Source organism: Cydia fagiglandana, chromosome 18, assembly GCF_963556715.1.
Source record: "Cydia fagiglandana chromosome 18, ilCydFagi1.1, whole genome shotgun sequence".
Classification (NCBI taxonomy): domain Eukaryota; kingdom Metazoa; phylum Arthropoda; class Insecta; order Lepidoptera; family Tortricidae; genus Cydia; species Cydia fagiglandana.
In genome coordinates, this window is record NC_085949.1 from 4,204,128 (window position 1) to 4,221,146 (window position 17,019).

At 36.7% G+C, this 17,019-nt stretch overlaps 1 protein-coding gene across 1 annotated transcript in view; it reads left to right on the top strand.

Annotated features, from left to right (window-relative positions):
* LOC134673265 (homeobox protein prospero) overlaps window positions 1-16,382 on the top strand; it is a 152,216-nt gene extending 135,834 nt beyond the window's left edge. The window contains exons 6-7 of the mRNA XM_063531230.1: window positions 10,947-11,091; window positions 11,684-16,382. Coding sequence (XP_063387300.1) covers window positions 10,947-11,091; window positions 11,684-11,863 — 325 coding nt within the window. The 3' untranslated portion in view covers window positions 11,864-16,382. The remainder of the gene's footprint in view (window positions 1-10,946; window positions 11,092-11,683) is intronic.
* Window positions 16,383-17,019: the final 637 nt, after the last annotated feature.

Below are 17,019 nucleotides of genomic sequence, written 5' to 3' on the forward strand. Positions count from 1 at the left end.
AAACTCACAATAATACTTACTTATGTCCTATAAAAAGGACATAATCATCTATTTAAAAACAAAACTATAACTGTCGAGTTATCACACATGCGAGGCCGCACCTACAGTCTCGAAGGAGCGGGCTTCATTAGAATGTACCTTAAAAAACTTAATATTGTTCTAATGAACACACGTTTGGGCGCGTTCGTCACGCGACTGTTCAACTTAGTGTGGGTAAGCCGCGCATTATATCTTTTTGTTTTTAATTTGGCAATATATATGTCTTTTTTGTATTTCTGGTTTAGTATAGGTAATAAGTCGTTCTTAATCCTTGAGTTATATACTAAAAATAGTTCATGATTTTTAGAGCGTTATGACTGGCACACCAATTTATCAGTAGAAATAGGCGTAAAATACTATGTATATGAAATATAGAGCCTAAAATTAAGAAGACCATTTTTGCCGCTAAATGGTATGTCACTATAGTAAAAAAAAAAACAGACAAGTTCACACAATACAATATTTTTCCACATTCTTAATAACCACAGCCGCTATCAATATTATCCTTGCCCACTGACGGAAGTCCTCTTATCTGTGGCACAGAAAACTGACCAATCACAGGAGATCTCTTACAGACCATCGCACTTGCAACGTTCGTTTGTTCTTCCAAGTTTAAACAGGTCAAGTTACGTTGGCGAAGACGGTTATTATTATTTTAATGTGGTTTGGTTTCCTTTTCTGATATTGTCCTTTTTATATGACATTAGCGACGAATATGGTTTTCGTGATAAGACTTTGCCGTTAAAACAATGTTTATATACTTTATATAGCCGGTGAAACAATTTTGTCAGTAGAAAAAGGCGCGAAATTCATATTTCCTTTGCGACCATTCGCGCCTATATTTTTTAAATTTGACGCTTTTTTCTACTGACAGAAATGGCTTGACAGACTGTAGGTACTTACTCTGTGATCATGCAAAGAAATACTTACAGTTGTATGTACTGTAAAACAAATAGAAACAAAGAATTACCTGCATAGAAGCGATAACACCTGTCATCGCATGGAAAAACTATAAAATTCACATACCCCCAAATTTTTTGTGCGCAAAATCACTACCTAGGTACGGATAGTTTAAAACTACGCAAAATAGCCAAATCTAAGTTACATAGTTAAAGAGGGAACTTTGGCTTAAAAGACTAGTATCCAGGCCGTCATGTTTTAAAAAAAAACTTATAGATGCGTTCGGAAATCTATTTTTTTCGCGTATCCACATTAACCTCATAACGATTTGATGACATCAACCTCCTTACGAATCGGCAGTAAAAGGCACGGCACGGGCCGCATGGGAAATTATTCCAAGTGCCACGCTAACTGTCTCTCGGCCCGCCCTAAGACGTAATTAATTAACGCATGTGTACACACCTTTACTTCACGTTTTTGTTAATGTACACACGCCTTTATATTTTTGTGTCATGCACACATGAACAGTTGGAGTTTTTTATAGGGAGTTTCTGTAGGTATATGTTCTGAGACTAAAAAAACTTTATCAGTGATGTTTTTAATTAACAAAAAAAAGGTCGAGATACACTTAAAACTGTCTCATAATCAGCCAACTAATACAAAGTCCAGGCAACCGTGAATGGTCAGCTATGGCCTTAAAGGGAGGTTTTAACCCTTTTTCCGCTTAGCGCTGGTTGGGGTAATAAAATCTCGGAGGCACTCCAATGAGCTCAACTTTTGAAGCGCGGTACAAGACAGCGGGTCAGCAAGGGGGTGGCACAGGGACGTAGTTGGGCGGGATCATTATTAGGCAATTATTATGAGTTTATAATAAGGCGATCTAAGTGACCGATCACACCGGAACTTGAAGCAACATATATGCAGTAAGGGCCCCCCCACATCTAGCGTCTTTCGAGCGTCGGCGTCTGGTCATGAGTGGTCAGCAGCACAGTTGCGTCGACGTTGCGTCGAGCAGCGGCCATAGAGTTGTAGACGCCGACGCTCGAAAGACGCTAGATGTGGGGGGGCCCTAACGTGTCTTATGCGTTGCGTGTTCGTCATATACTGTTTTGATGTATAACCGGTGCGGTGCGTCAAGATCTTTTTAGCATCGGTATTTTAATATGCATTTTAATTAAATATAGTAAAACATAATTTAAACAAATACCGCAATAATAGTTTTTAAAACTATAAGTATTCCACTGTTCTGCAGAACCAATTTGGCTGCGACCCCAAAAATACTTGAGCAGTTCTTACAAAATATTATATGTCGATTTAATCGATGTTTCGTTATTGTTACAACATTCAAAACGCCATAATTTCCTGAAGAGGTAAAGAATAAATACTTTATAGGTACAATAATTAATTCCATAATATCAAGGTAATGGCATAATTAATAGGTATTAACTTCGAAACACGTCACCGATAAAATAAAACATATTTACCTGGAATGAAAACCTTAATCATATGGTAACATAATATAAGCAGGACTTTATATGTATGTAGGTATTAACCGGATAATTTCATACGGAAATTGTGCTAATAATGTCAATATGAAATATTTACCAAATACGAATTTCGAGAGTTTCGAGATTGAACCACCAATTACATAATATTACTTGTTTGATTTTCCTTTTATATAGTTTATATTCAGAGTGTCTTTATTAGGCCGAATTGGACTGATCCCTATGACAGTTATTTTTTTCTGTACGGAGTAACTGTCAATGTCAAATATTTTTAAACTTTTTTTGGTACTTTAACACATTTTTATTTAGAAATATACCTATACCTATTTCTTCTATTACTTTTCAAATGAAGTCTATTCAAAAGCAACTTGGAGGATCTGTCACAGAGATAAACATTCGCTGCGTCAGGTATAATAATTTCATATCATAATAGGTACCGTAAGTGTATTCGCGAAAGTCAAAATATGCAAACTACCCGCATACGGTTGCTTAGAACGAGCGGCCGACCGATAAGAAAGCAAAAGGTGTTTATGTGAAGACAAGTAGGTCAATAATGGCACTTTATCTTTTTTATAACTGTTTAGGCTTAAAAAAACATAACTGTGCATATGTTTAGTCTTCACGGCAAGGCAACAACGTACACGAAAACTATGGAGATTTTATTTGAGAAAAATCATTTTTGTTGGATGCAAAATTATTCATTATCAATTCTTAAATAAATTGCCACATTGCCTTATTTACCAATTAACCAAAGAATTAATATAAAAATATAGTTTTCTTTGTATTAATATCGTCATATCTATAGTTCGATTTTTTAGCATTAGAAAGAACTCGCAAGAAGGTAAGCGATCTTGACATGTCTTTTAATTGAAAAACGCTTTTCAAAAATCAATAACTATTACTTATGAAAGCAGAAGAATATAAATGATCGTATTAGATTCATAATTGTTACATATTTGCCGTAACTTATTTTTAAAATGTGTTTTTCAATTAAAAGACACATCAAGATTGTTTACCTTTTTTCTAATGCTAAAAAAACGAACTATACGAAATATCTATGTTTGTGGTTTATGAATTAAAATCCGATATGAAAAATTCAAAGCCAAGTCAGGACTATTCGCTGGATTTTTGACTATATGAAAATAGGTAAAAGAAATTACAAAGAAAAAAATTACGCCACGATAAATGTAAAAATATACAACTATATGTTTAGACGCGCCAAAAACCGTGCGCAAAGGCTAGTAACGTGTCAATATAAAAAACCACCTCAGTCCACCCCTGGGTCGGACGATGCAGTCTGAAAAAAAGTTTTTTCACTAACTGAAGCATTAATCCGCCCGGTATTAGTTTACTCGCTTTTACTATGCATGTGTGTGTGCGTTGTGTATGTGTGCGGCGCGCCGTGCAACTTTCAGCACAGACTAAAAAAAAGTAGAGAGATCAAAGTTGCCAAAATTAACTTCTTTAATAACGACGAATATTTGGTAGTTGGACTATGCTTGAAGTTTTATATTGAGGTTGATTTGACCGCTGAATGTTACGTCGGTTTTTGGAAGTTTGAATGTGGCAACTTTGTCGGTTGATGTGCTGAAATTAACACATTGGGATGAAGTTTTATCGCTGTCACAGTGTATTTGCGTATTATGTAACTTAGCAAAAATATATACAGTATGGCATATGTCGAGGATAACATCAGTTTTCCTTTAAAACATAATTACAACGCCTTTCCTTTCACGAATAGATATATACCTACTTACATTTACAGTTAAAAATATTTATTGTTTCATTAAACGTCTATACCTATTATTTTTATACCACTTATAATTTGTAAATCTCCACTTTCCATAGAATTATATTCTCAATTATTACGGCTGTACAGTCACAAACATATGTTCAAGTCAACGTTCATATAAATATATTTACATGCCATTAATACATTGACAATAAGTGCCATCTTGTAACTTGTAATAGAAGTGGAAGTCCCTTTCTAACAAAAGCTGTCAAGAAGGGACTTCCACTTGTATTACACGTTACAAGCTTTTGATAAACAGGGCAAAGGTCGTGCAAATATATATTTGGAACGTTGTCTTGTAAAGATATTTGTAAAGTCGATCGTGCAATACCCCATAAAACAAAAATACGTAAAAAAGGTAGAGACTACACCTTACATACTCTGTCCATTGCAGTCATCGGCTCTCGAAAGCTGGACCGTCCACTCACACACACAGACGCACCCACACAGGTGAACTCGCTTTAATAACCATTGTATTTGGGAACGATCGCAATGAGTGTTTCGAAATTCAAAAAGTCAGTGGTGTTTGGAAACTATGGCCTTGGAACTAGAGGGGCGTAAGTTGGTTCGAATTTTAAAGTTGTAACGCGTTTCGTTTTTAACGGTTATGAGTTTTGACGTTCATTATGTTCGGTTGGTAGGAAATAAGGTGATATTTATAGGTTTATGTATCGTCAATTGTTCTTCTGAAATCACGATTGCGTTTGTTTTGAAGGTTATGGCTGGTGTAAAATTAAAATTGAAATAAGGTTAGGATTATGCAAAAATAAATATTCCTTCCTTCAGAATAAAAATATTAGGTACCTAAAGAATTGATCATACCGCAATGGGATAAAATAATTATTTGTGAGAATTGAATACGAAAATGTAGGTAGTCATAATGTAGAAATATTCGCCGGAATCAGAGGGCCTACCGCGTATCACGTTCGACGTGTTGCCTCCCTGTCACTCTTACGTACGAATTTACAAGTGCGACAGAGAGGCAACACGTCGAACGTCGGCCCTAAAACTTTGGTAGCTCAGTTGGTAGAGCGGTGGCCTCCCAAGGTGCCTAGCCAAGGTAACAATCGCTTGCGCTACGACAATGAAACGCTGTGTCTCTATCACTCTTCCATATTAGTGCGACAGTGACAGTTGCGTATCGTTCGTTACAGAGCATAAACGATTGGCATGTTGGCTACGCACCCAGAGCCGCCAAGTAGGTACCAACTAATCCCACCCGAGATTATTATATTTTTATTTAAAAAAATGTCGGCTTTGCACACTATATTAATATCCATTCTATAAAAGTTATGTGTTCTATAACAACCCACAAAATTCTCCGAACACAATATCTCAGTACTGCGAATGTAACGCCCCTATCTTATTAAACATTATTAACATTATTATTAGTTAACCTATTTAAGATATTCCCACATCTCCCAATGGCGGGAAATCGGGTTCCAAGTAGCAAGTAAACAATGAACACTGTCCCCTAACGTCTTGGCGAGGACTTAGGAAGCGTAGAAGCGGCAATAGTTATTTGTTTCACAAGGGGGCAAAGTTGTTGTTTAACCGCTCGTGCTAATATTGATACACGAGCAAGCGAAAAATTCCATAATTGAACCACGAGCGTAGCGAGTGCTTCGAAAAATAGAATCTTGAGCGTTGCGAGGGTTTCAAAACACGAGGGTTAAATACATTTTGCCCCCGAGTGAAACACAAAATTATTCACCACATTAATCCGAAGCAAATATTAAATGTAAAATATCAAACAAAATCAAATTCAAATGAATGATTTATCATCCAAAATCGTCATTTAAAAGTCAATTCTACCAGCAAACATAAGAAAACAACTCAAAATTTGCCTTTGATTACTTTGCCTCACATGTGAATATAGCATATGCATATAGCAAGTGCAACCTTGCTATATTTTGAAGTGCAAAGTAAGCCTTTCCGAGCTGGTGTGGCGAAAAAGAAATTATGGCTCTAATATACACTCGATAGCAATGAAAACGAGTTACTTTGTATATATAAATTTACATTGAGTCTAGTGATTGTAACTGATTAGTTATGACATGTTAAAATTGTTTCAACTTGTAAATCTCCACCCTAACTTAGAATTTTAAAATCACTACACCTTATAATACTAAGTCACCCGCCACGTCTGTCTGTGTGTTTGTTCGCGATAAACTCATAAACTACTGAACGGTTCATGCGGTTTTCACACATCAATAGAGTGATTCTTGAGGAAGGTTTAGGTGTATTTGCTGTTCGATGTGTTGCCTCCCTGTCACACTTACGTACATATTTACAAGTGCGACAGAGAGGCAAAACGTCGAACGTGGTTCGCGGTAGGCCCGATTTGTTCCCAAATGACAACGTGCTAGAGTAAGACCGTAAAAAGTCTGCAGCGATTTTGATAGCCCACGCAGTGCAAGTGTCATTTTAAACGTCAAACTTCTATGAAATTATGACGTATAAATAACACTTACACTGCGTGGGCTATCAAACCCGCTGCAGACTTTTATTGGTGCGACTATAACGTACTTCGTAACTCTATGGTCCCTTAAACGGAGTTCACACGGGAATCGAATCCCTTGAGGGGGACCACAAGACGGTCTCCCCGCTTTGCACATTGTGTTTACCTTTTTATTTTATTTTCTTGGGCATACATTATCAATTGACTTTAAATTTGCACTGACTTAAGATTTGGTTTAAAATGTTTTAAAAAGCAGTTATAAAGTTAAGTACTGAAACAACTTACAGTTGTTAGACCAAGAAAAGTCTGCAGTGATTTTGATAGCCCACGCAGTGCAAGTGTTATTCATACTTCATGATATCATAGATGTTTGACGTTTATAATAACACTTGCACTGCGTGGGCTATCACAATCAGACATCATAATGCAGAGTTTTCTTGGTCTGACTCTACTACTTAAAAAGTGTAAAAAAATTGAGTCGGAAATATCTGCATGGCATATTATTATCTTAATCCTGGCCATTTAGAAAATGTAAACAACAGATTAAAAAGAAAATCTGTTCCAATTTTAAAAATGGTCTATCAAGAATCGCGTCCGGATTATATTTAAAATTCGAAGGAACACAACGTTGACCTACCATCGTCTTTAAACGATAGTTTTTGCAAACGGCCAGCATCAAACAATGTTACCCAAGACGTTGGCACATGCAGGTAGCAAGATGCGTTTTCTTAAGAAATCCCGATGCCTTTTTTGCACCACTAATCGACTTGACTTCAAAGAAATTAAAACCGTAAAGCCATATGATTAGAGTTGAATTTTTAGTACCGCGTCAATTACGAGCGTTGACAATTGTTATATTTTATTTCGCAATATTTAATACGTCTAGCTATTTTAATTTAGACTTTATACCCAACTATCAAAGATTATTTTAGCTTGAGCTTGAGCTTAGCTTTGCAAAGCCGTTGGATTTAAAAACGTTGAATCGCAAAACGAACAGCTGATTCAGAATGTAACGGTTTTTGTCAAAAAAACTGTATCAATCCAGCCAAACCTACTTGTGTTAGATTATTTTATTTGTATCTAAATCGTATCTTGAAATACCAGATTTACTCCGTTTTATATTTTATTTGGAGTTTAACTCCAAATCTACCGTAAAAGACCTAATGCTACCTACATCAAAAAAAAATAGCCACAACCGAATACAGAACATGAAATTGAAGTCTGTTAAAAAATATAAAAGTAGGTATTCATAATCTGTTTAAATTAAGAACTATCTTCAACTACTTTTTTCGAAAACAAAGGGGTTGTTCCACTTAAGTCCCGTATCGTAAAATTAGGTACTTCTTTCGGCCCGCATCGGCCATGTGGGCCCGCGAACGCTACTTGCTTACAAATTGCTTGAACGATCGTTATCTTCGAGCTTCGTTTGTTCTTATCTGACTAGAAAGTTTGCATTTCCATACGAAGTTTGTGAAGGTGAAATTTGCAGTTTTCGCAATGTGTTAGTGAGTAGGTATAAGTATTAGACTTTGATTTGATAGGATAAGTGATAAGATTTTTACTTTTGACATAGCATGGATCTATTAAAATCTAGGGTCATTCACGTCATCACGCTAGTTTTCGTCCGGTGTTAGTTTCCATCCACTTGACGAAATTTTAATATAAACCTTCATTGCTGCACAAATTTGGACTTATTGCAATCCTTAATATCTATAAAAATTATCTATAGATATAAAAATATGAATAATGATATGAAATGTATTACTTGCTAATCCGTCAAGTGGGCGGAAATTGACACCGGACGGTAAACTGACACAATTAGGTAGGTACCCTATATGAAGTGGGTATTGTGTGTAGACTAAATTTAGACGTAGGTAAAAAAGACATACGAAATACAATGTGTAAAACGAGAAAAAAATCGAAATGGAAAACTGAGACAGACGAACTCTATAATGAACGTTGACTCAAAACTCAAACTACGCGACGTCAAACAATTAAGTTTCCAGTGACGAAGGCTAATGAACGACATTAATAGACGTGTGCCTGACACTTGAGTGAGAAAAAAGTAAAAAGTGCTCAGGGGCGTCGAGGATTTGATTAGCCAGCTTCGCTTCGCTCAACTCGCTTCGCTTGCTACGGTTCGCTATCTTCGCTTCGCTTACGAGAGCGAATCGTTCGAGACTCGCGAGGCTAATTACTTACGAGTTCGCATTCAGCCTTTTTCACTTTTGAAACTTGTGACGCGTATTCTCGCGTGGTTTGTAATTGATTTGTGTTGGCTCAGTTTTTTTGCAAAGAAATAAACTTATCGCGCAAGGAATTATTTACAGAACAAAACAAGGAAAACTTAATAAGTATTTCATCACCCAAATGTTTAATGTCGCTAATCTTATTTAAAAGTTTATTTTACACATGGCCACTAATTATTTTCATTCGGCCATTAAAATTCTAAAGTTCTTGACGCACGATATTATCAGCATATTAGAATCATATTTTATTTCTACTTATGACGCACTTAGAACCCACTTGAACTTTGTACAACATCTGTTCTCGGACAAATAAGCTGAGACATCTGAAAGTAATTATTATAAAAGATATCGAAGTGTTACGCATTACACTCGATACAAAATATAATCAATATAGTCAAGAAATTGTAGGAAATTATTGAGGGCGCCACTTCTTACGTAACTGTCACATTTTTGACGTAAAATACAACATATTACATAAATATGACATAAATATGACATAGCAACAATTTAGTCTTGATTTTATTAGTTCCATTTTATTTAATTTCTACTATTTTATGTCTTATGTCACACTATTTTTCTATAATTACATATTGTGACACATTGAATAATACTGCCCAAAACAAAACAAATGACTAAAGACATGCAGATTTTTTATTTTATTTTTTTATTATTTGTGAAGCAGGCAGGCAGTTGAAATAGCCATCAACCGAGTTTTTTAAAGTCATTTTCATATGAATTTTAAATAATTGAGAAGATACATGGTAATTTAGACACGAAAAATGACGCACAAAAGAACTTTTGAAAATTTTCTAGTTTTTTTTTAACACCAATTACCCCAGAATACACATAGCATGAAAAACGTCCAAATATAGTTCTATCAATGCGGTTAAACCCTAATTAGGGCGGAACGTTTTCAGCGAAAAGACGTCTAATTATTTAGGCACTTCATTTACTTAGTCAATTAGTGCCTTCGTCGAGTGCCAATTAAAAAGATAAGTGCGAGCGAGAGGCTCGAGCATCGACTCGACTCGACTTAGAGATACACGTACTTACGGCTCGGTAAATATTCGAGTGTTATTGGATCATGTGTCATATGATTGAGATTTTATTTTAGGCGATAAATATACCCTTTGTGGGTGGCGCATAGGTATTGAAATTTAATATGTATACAATTGTTAGTCTTGTTATTGTTAAATATTAGGTTTTCCTTCCATTTTCATGCAGGTATATGATATAAACAAAATGTATACATTAAATAATAATTCTATCAACAGAATATAGTTTATATAAACTTGTAGGATTAGGTTCTGGACAATTTGAACTTTTATGATTTAAGGTAAGATCGGGTAAGACTAACACTAGGGCAAGACAAACACTTGTACAAATCCACACACCTGTTACCTGTCTTACCCCACAGAACCTTAGATTTCGGATTTTTTTTTTCGATTAGGTTTAGGTGTGGTTTCGATTAGGGTTAAGTTTAGGTTTAGGTTTTTTCGGTTAGGTTTGACGACCGGTCTGGCCTAGTGGGTAGTGACCCTGCCTGCGAAGCCGATGGTCCTGGGTGCGAATCCCAGTAAGGGCATTTATTTGTATGATGATACAAATATTTGTTCCTGAGTCATGGGTGTTTTCTATGTATTTAAGTATTTGTATATTATATATATCGTTGTCTGAGTACCCACAACACAAGCCTTCTTGAGCTTACTGTGGGACTTAGTCAATCTGTGTAAGAATGTCCTATAATATTTATTTATTTATTTATTAGGTAGTTGTGTAGACACTAGGGCAAGACAAGCACTTGTAGAAATCCACATATACTGTTACCTGTTACCTGTCTTACCCCACAGAACCTTAGATTTCGGAAATCGGATTAGTTGTGTGTGTACCTACGGAAGTGTAGATATAGAACTTTCATCATTTATCGATAAAATTGATACTATATCTATAGCTTTAATGTATGTTCTTCAATAATAACGTTCTTTTTTTCGTATTTCCAGGGAGTTCTACTACATCCAGATGGAGAAATACGCCCGGCAGGCCATCAGCGAGGGTCTGAAGACGGCAGACGACATCCATGTCGCCGGGGACTCGGAGCTCTACCGGGTCCTCAATTTGCACTATAACAGGAATAACCATATTGAGGTGAGTTTCTTAATTTTTTTTAGATACTTTAATTTTATTCAATAAATATAAATGTTGTATAAAAACTTATAAACTAAAATTATACTAAATTAATAAAAATAAAACCTAAACTACAATAAAAAAATCGCCCCTCGGCAAGGTACCGTAGACGCTGGCAGCATTACCTCACTGAATTGCAATGCTTAAATATACGTTGTGCGAGGAAGCCTCTTTGCTAATGTTTCTTAAATTAGGTGTATAATAACTAGAGATGCACCGGATATTCGGTTACTATCCGGTATCCGGCCTATCCGGAATATATTTTAATATCTGGCCGGATACCGGATAGTGACCGAATATCCGGTGCATCTCTAGTTATACACCTAATTTAAGTACGAACGTTCCTTTTGGTTTACTCCGAGCTTTTTCTTCTCTTTTATAAACATACCTTGTCTTAGAACTACAAAAAATACAGTAAAATACACCTGAACGAAAAAAAATATAGTTAATTTTGGACCATAGTTGGGAGCTTTGTACTATAGTTGGGAGGTTTTACATTGCCTTATACAAAGTAGGTATACCAATGTTAATAGCAATGTGGTTGTATTTCCAGGTTCCGCCCAACTTCAGATACGTGGTGGAGCAGACGCTGCGCGAGTTCTTCCGAGCCATCCAGGGCGGCAAGGACACCGAGCAGAGCTGGAAGAAGTCCATCTACAAGGTGATCTCGCGGCTCGATGACCCCGTGCCCGAGTACTTCAAGTCGCCAAACTTCCTCGAACAACTCGAGTAGGCCTCCCCGAGGCAACACGCCTCGCCGAGGCAACACGCCTCGAGCCAGCTCGAGAAACAAAACAAAACTTTTGGAAAAAATGTTTCGCACACCAAAATTATACGACACTCGCATTTAGGCCTTCAGAATCAAAATTATTAATAAAAAAAGTTAAATTAAATTATAAATTTTGAAGTTGGACGTGGGACGCGCGCAAGCGCTCTAGACAATTCATTAGGTTATCGAGTAAGAGAAAATTTAAGTCACCTAGAATTTTATTTCTGCACATAATATATTTCGCTATATATAATTATTATTATATTATTATTAAGTATTATCTTAAAATGGTTTTATAGTTGTGTATATTATCTTAAAAATCATTTATTGATTTATTCTTTAAGAAAAAAAACGATTAATATATTAATTGCTTAAGTTTTGATTTTGGTTGTTTTTATTTCGTTTTCTATCCTTTTCCTTTCCTTCGGAGCAAGTTCCAGTTGCGTTGCATGTTGAGTTGGTTGTTGGCCCTCGGAGGCACAAAATTGTCAACCCTTACCTCGTCTTAATTATTTTAGGGATATTTAACGTTAACCATAGTTATTAGTACAATAGAGCAGGGTTATTTTTCGATCCACAAATAAAACTAATATTTAACAAATTATTTTTATACTGATAGCCGGTTTTGTGTTCTTGCAGAGGATTTTACGATAAAATAGACAGACACAGAAATTCAAATAACATTACACATCTTTAGTTGAAATTACAGTAAGCATCCTTGTTTGTATTAAGGTCTCGGCAGGTCGGTTCAAGTTCAGTTGTCTGAGGACAGATAGGGTTAAGTTGATATTTGTTAGAAGAATAATCTTTTCCAAAAACGCGCCAGGCTTTGCGACGCGCGCATCTTCCCCTCGACACTCAAATATACAATATGCTAATCCAAATCTTCATATCTATTACAGTTAACTGGGTACTCATGTAGTTCAGGTATTTACTTTTCCGAATTCTGTATTACATTTAGGAGTTTTTACAGTCGAGAGGGAAGCCGCCCGCCTCGCAGGCGGGCGCCTCGCGCCGGCTCTCACGCACTCATAGACATTCGATCCACACCCGAACAGAAAACAATAGTTGAAGGCAACACACAATAGACCAGACCCCATCAAAAATAATACAAAATCATACTCCACCACTTTCGGCTGACATACACAAAAATCCACTGGGCCACCTCGTCCGATCAGAAGTGCCTTCAAAAATGTTGATTTTTTACAAGAAAAAGTAATAAAATTAATTGAAAAGGGCCCTCAATAGTACCTACTGCCCAACCGAAGCCGGTGCGCGGCGTCCGCGCTACTTGCGCGTTCTAACGAACAGTATACATACACACACTATTATACTATAGAAGATTAATTAGTTTGATTCGTAGATATATGTAGCGCGACGCCACGAGCGTCGCGCGGCGCGAGCCAGTCAGATACGGAGTCTGCCTCGCAGAGGCTAGCGGCAGTGCGAGGCAGCTTGGCCCAACCTGGCGCGCGCCGCGCGAGGCAACGAGCCCGCACAACTCGATGTATTTGTTATAACATGTAGATGCCGGCCGTCCGCCCCACGCAAGGAACACTTTCATTTTCACATCCTTGGTTCGACAGAAGAAAAATTATTTTCACGCTTCCTATAGATATATTGATAGATAGTGTACAGAGATGTATAGCCATGTACATATACGATAGTTTTAATACAGATGACAATTATCGAGTTAACTATCTAGCCACAGTTTTAAGTGAACCACAATAGAAACTGGAGAATTGCGAATTGATTTGCGGAATTGTACAAATGTTATATCATCCTGATTTTCGAGTATGTAATCCGAGTTAGGCAGGCGGCCGGCCTAGCTAAGCAGGTGTAAGCATTTTTCATTTGATATTGACACGTTTGTTATCGTTTAATTTGTAACCATTTGAACTATTACAATAATATAAGAGTACCTCAGTTTAGGACGGACCAGGCGTCGACTGGTGTGCTTAGAATAGCGTTCAGGTTAGGTGAGAGATACGGATACTTTAAGACATCACATCAAACACGCAGCCTCCCCCTTTTGGCAGCCGGTTTTAAGTTCCAAATTTCCCTAGTCCGAATTCGAAGTTCGAATTCCCACCCATCAAACAGGCCAGTAATAGCCCGGTTTCAGTTCCCATGAGCGTCTTCCCGTCAGTCGCCGCAGGGTGTCATATGTTACGTTACGATGTTTTTGTTAAATGTTGTCTGTTTTGTTCTTACCATAAATAATGACAATTTAGAGCTAAGAAGAATTTTCTAGAAACTGACTGACACATCTTCAGCCATGAATTGAAGAATGGAATTGATTACGTTTACTCTAAAGATTTAAGTACAGAGACGCAACAGATTTAACTTTTTAGCTCTACACTGTCAGCCGGAGTAATCCTTTAGTAAGTAATGAATCCGTTATTCCGATCTCTCCATAGACTCTTCATATGTACTAGAAATATTCGCAGGCTACACACACACATTACAATAGAACATATTGATTTCCCATCGACAGTACTCAACCGAAACCGTATTTTCAGACTAGGAGCCGTGAACTTTTAGGATATGTTTATAAGACAGAGGAACCATTTGAAAAAGTTTTCAAGCATGTTTTATCCGGATTTTTTACTTGAGCGATACACTGCGCAAGACCACAACGGATCGCGCGGTTCTTTATATCTAAGTTATTGGTTGACAATTTTCTAAATTAGTGTAAAGACTCAAGCTTGAAACATCGAAATATTAGTCCACAGTGATGCTGGGAGCTATCCCGCGGAAAAAGTACAAAATTCGGTGTTGACTTTAAAACTCATGTTTGTATCTATAATGTATGTAGATTTATTGAAATTGCCCTTTCGGCAACGTCAGTTGGTTTGGAAGCTTTGTAATGTAGAGATAGAGTATTCTGTTTGGTATATTGATGTATGGGATATTTATGTTACTCTTTTAGTACTTCGATTCCGTCTAAAGGTGTCGTTGGGCTATCATTATGAAAGATATATGTAATTATTTTCAAAATTAATTATAAATAAAAAACAATATAGAATGTATTTGGTTTCACGTTTGGGTATTATGGTTCCTAAATTTTCGAAAATTGTAATAGACTCTATTGTATGTAGCATTTCATTTTTGGAAGTTAGAAGACATATAGATGTACCAAATAGTTGTATCAACTTTTCTATACTTGAACAAATCATTAAGAAATGCTGAAATTTAGGTGATAATGTACTTAAGTATCATTTGTTTGTATCAAATAAACGTTTTCAAAATTGAGCACGGAATACTATTAGATCTCGAAACTGACACTGCCGACGCTAGCCATGTAGCGAGGCGTGTCCTCTTAATGTTTACACGAGTCGTCGTAAGCAAAGATAATTTTGTAATGAAATTAAATTTAAACGAGTAAATGGAAACATATTTTCAATATCCTTGTGGTCTTCATCGACAGCGATCCACGTTTTGTTCGGCGTGCGCGCAGGCGGCGGGCGCGGACTCAGTGATAAATTAAAAATTAGTTACAAAATTTAAAAAAACGAAATTATTTTAGTAGCGGCGCTCGGCGTACGCAAGTTTGACTAGTGTTTAGGCGTTCTTTCGGTATCCTCGCATTTCGGCTAAGTGTGGGCCCGCGGCCGCCTCGCCTGATGTATTTAGTACAAATTTCATGATGTTAAGGTAACGAGGCTCAAAGCGTTTCTTTCGGGCGCCCCCGCCCCTCCGTCGCTCGACGTCGTGTATAAAATTTTATTCAAAAAGAGTATTTTTGTATTGAATATTTCTAAAGTGGGTGTAAAGATCAAAAAATTCATAAATTATAGTGTTGACAAAAATACGTTAGGTAAATTTAGAAAGTCATGCGTTTTTTGTATTTAATTTTAAGAATAGCGTCGGGATATTAAAAGTTTAGGAGCAACCATTTGTAAATACGGGAGAGACGGGGCGAGGGGGGGCGGGGACGCATTATAGATAAAACAAATATTATAAATAACTTAAAGATGTTTATATGGTTCTGGATGTAAAAAAGATAAATTTAAAGGCGATTTTAAGATGGAATAATGTCGGTATTGGTCTCGGAATGGCTACCGGTCACTATTGTAATCTGTGGGCCTCAGACTCGAACCTAGTGTAACGACAAACCTAACCTAACTACGCATTAATATTACGGTTCTTAATACAATACTTATACATTAATATAATATCACATTGTCATAATGCTTTAGTTACGAGCGTGTGTCTTTTGTCCGTGAATGTTTAGCTAACCACTGTTGGTGTATTTAGAGTAAAGTGGATCATTGTGGTTGGAAATTGTATCAAAAAGTCTAAATTGCCCCGCGGGGCTATCGCGAATTGCGACTCAACATTGGAAAATAATTGGCTATACTAAAATCTGATCAAAATTCTGGAAGTAACGGTGATAGAGCATGGTGACTTGTTGATACCAGAGGGGTGTTTCTTCGTCAATATAACGAGTAATAACTAATAAAGCTAAGCTTTTATTTGAGTTCTGTATTTTATTTATTGTCCTTCCCTTTTACTGCTAAGATAAATCATACCTATTATTAAGTATGAGAACCTTACACAGGAAAATAAGAAGAAAAAGTATGTGATTAATAATGAAGTTGAAAAAAACCGACATTAATTGAGTCAGTCTCAGTCAGTTTAGCCGACGAGAAATGGAATCACATCAACATTGACTGCACGAGCTGCCTCGCAGAGCACGTCTAGCGAGGCAAACGCTTGCAACTCGTATTTAACTACTGACCCTGCACCAAGTTGCCACGCGAGGCAAAACGGCCGGCCTCAGCGAGGCAACTCACTTGTAGTCACTCGCGCTGTCACAACGTACACAACTTGGCTAATTCGATTTTACCATAGGTAGCGTAAGTTTTTCAAAAGTAAGAATGAAGTCTTTAGTTAGATATAAGTGAATTTCAAAATTATCCCGCTTTCGAAATTACCCCAATGCCACTTACTAGAAAAGTTATTGAATTACAAGCCGACTCGCTCTTTACCGTTTTTATAAACAATGTTTATAATTATAAATGAACCGTATAACGGTGCTGATAAAAAGTTTTGATAAGAGTTCCGCCTAATTAAGACCTTAAGGATAAATACAACAAGTATACCGGAAGTCGAAC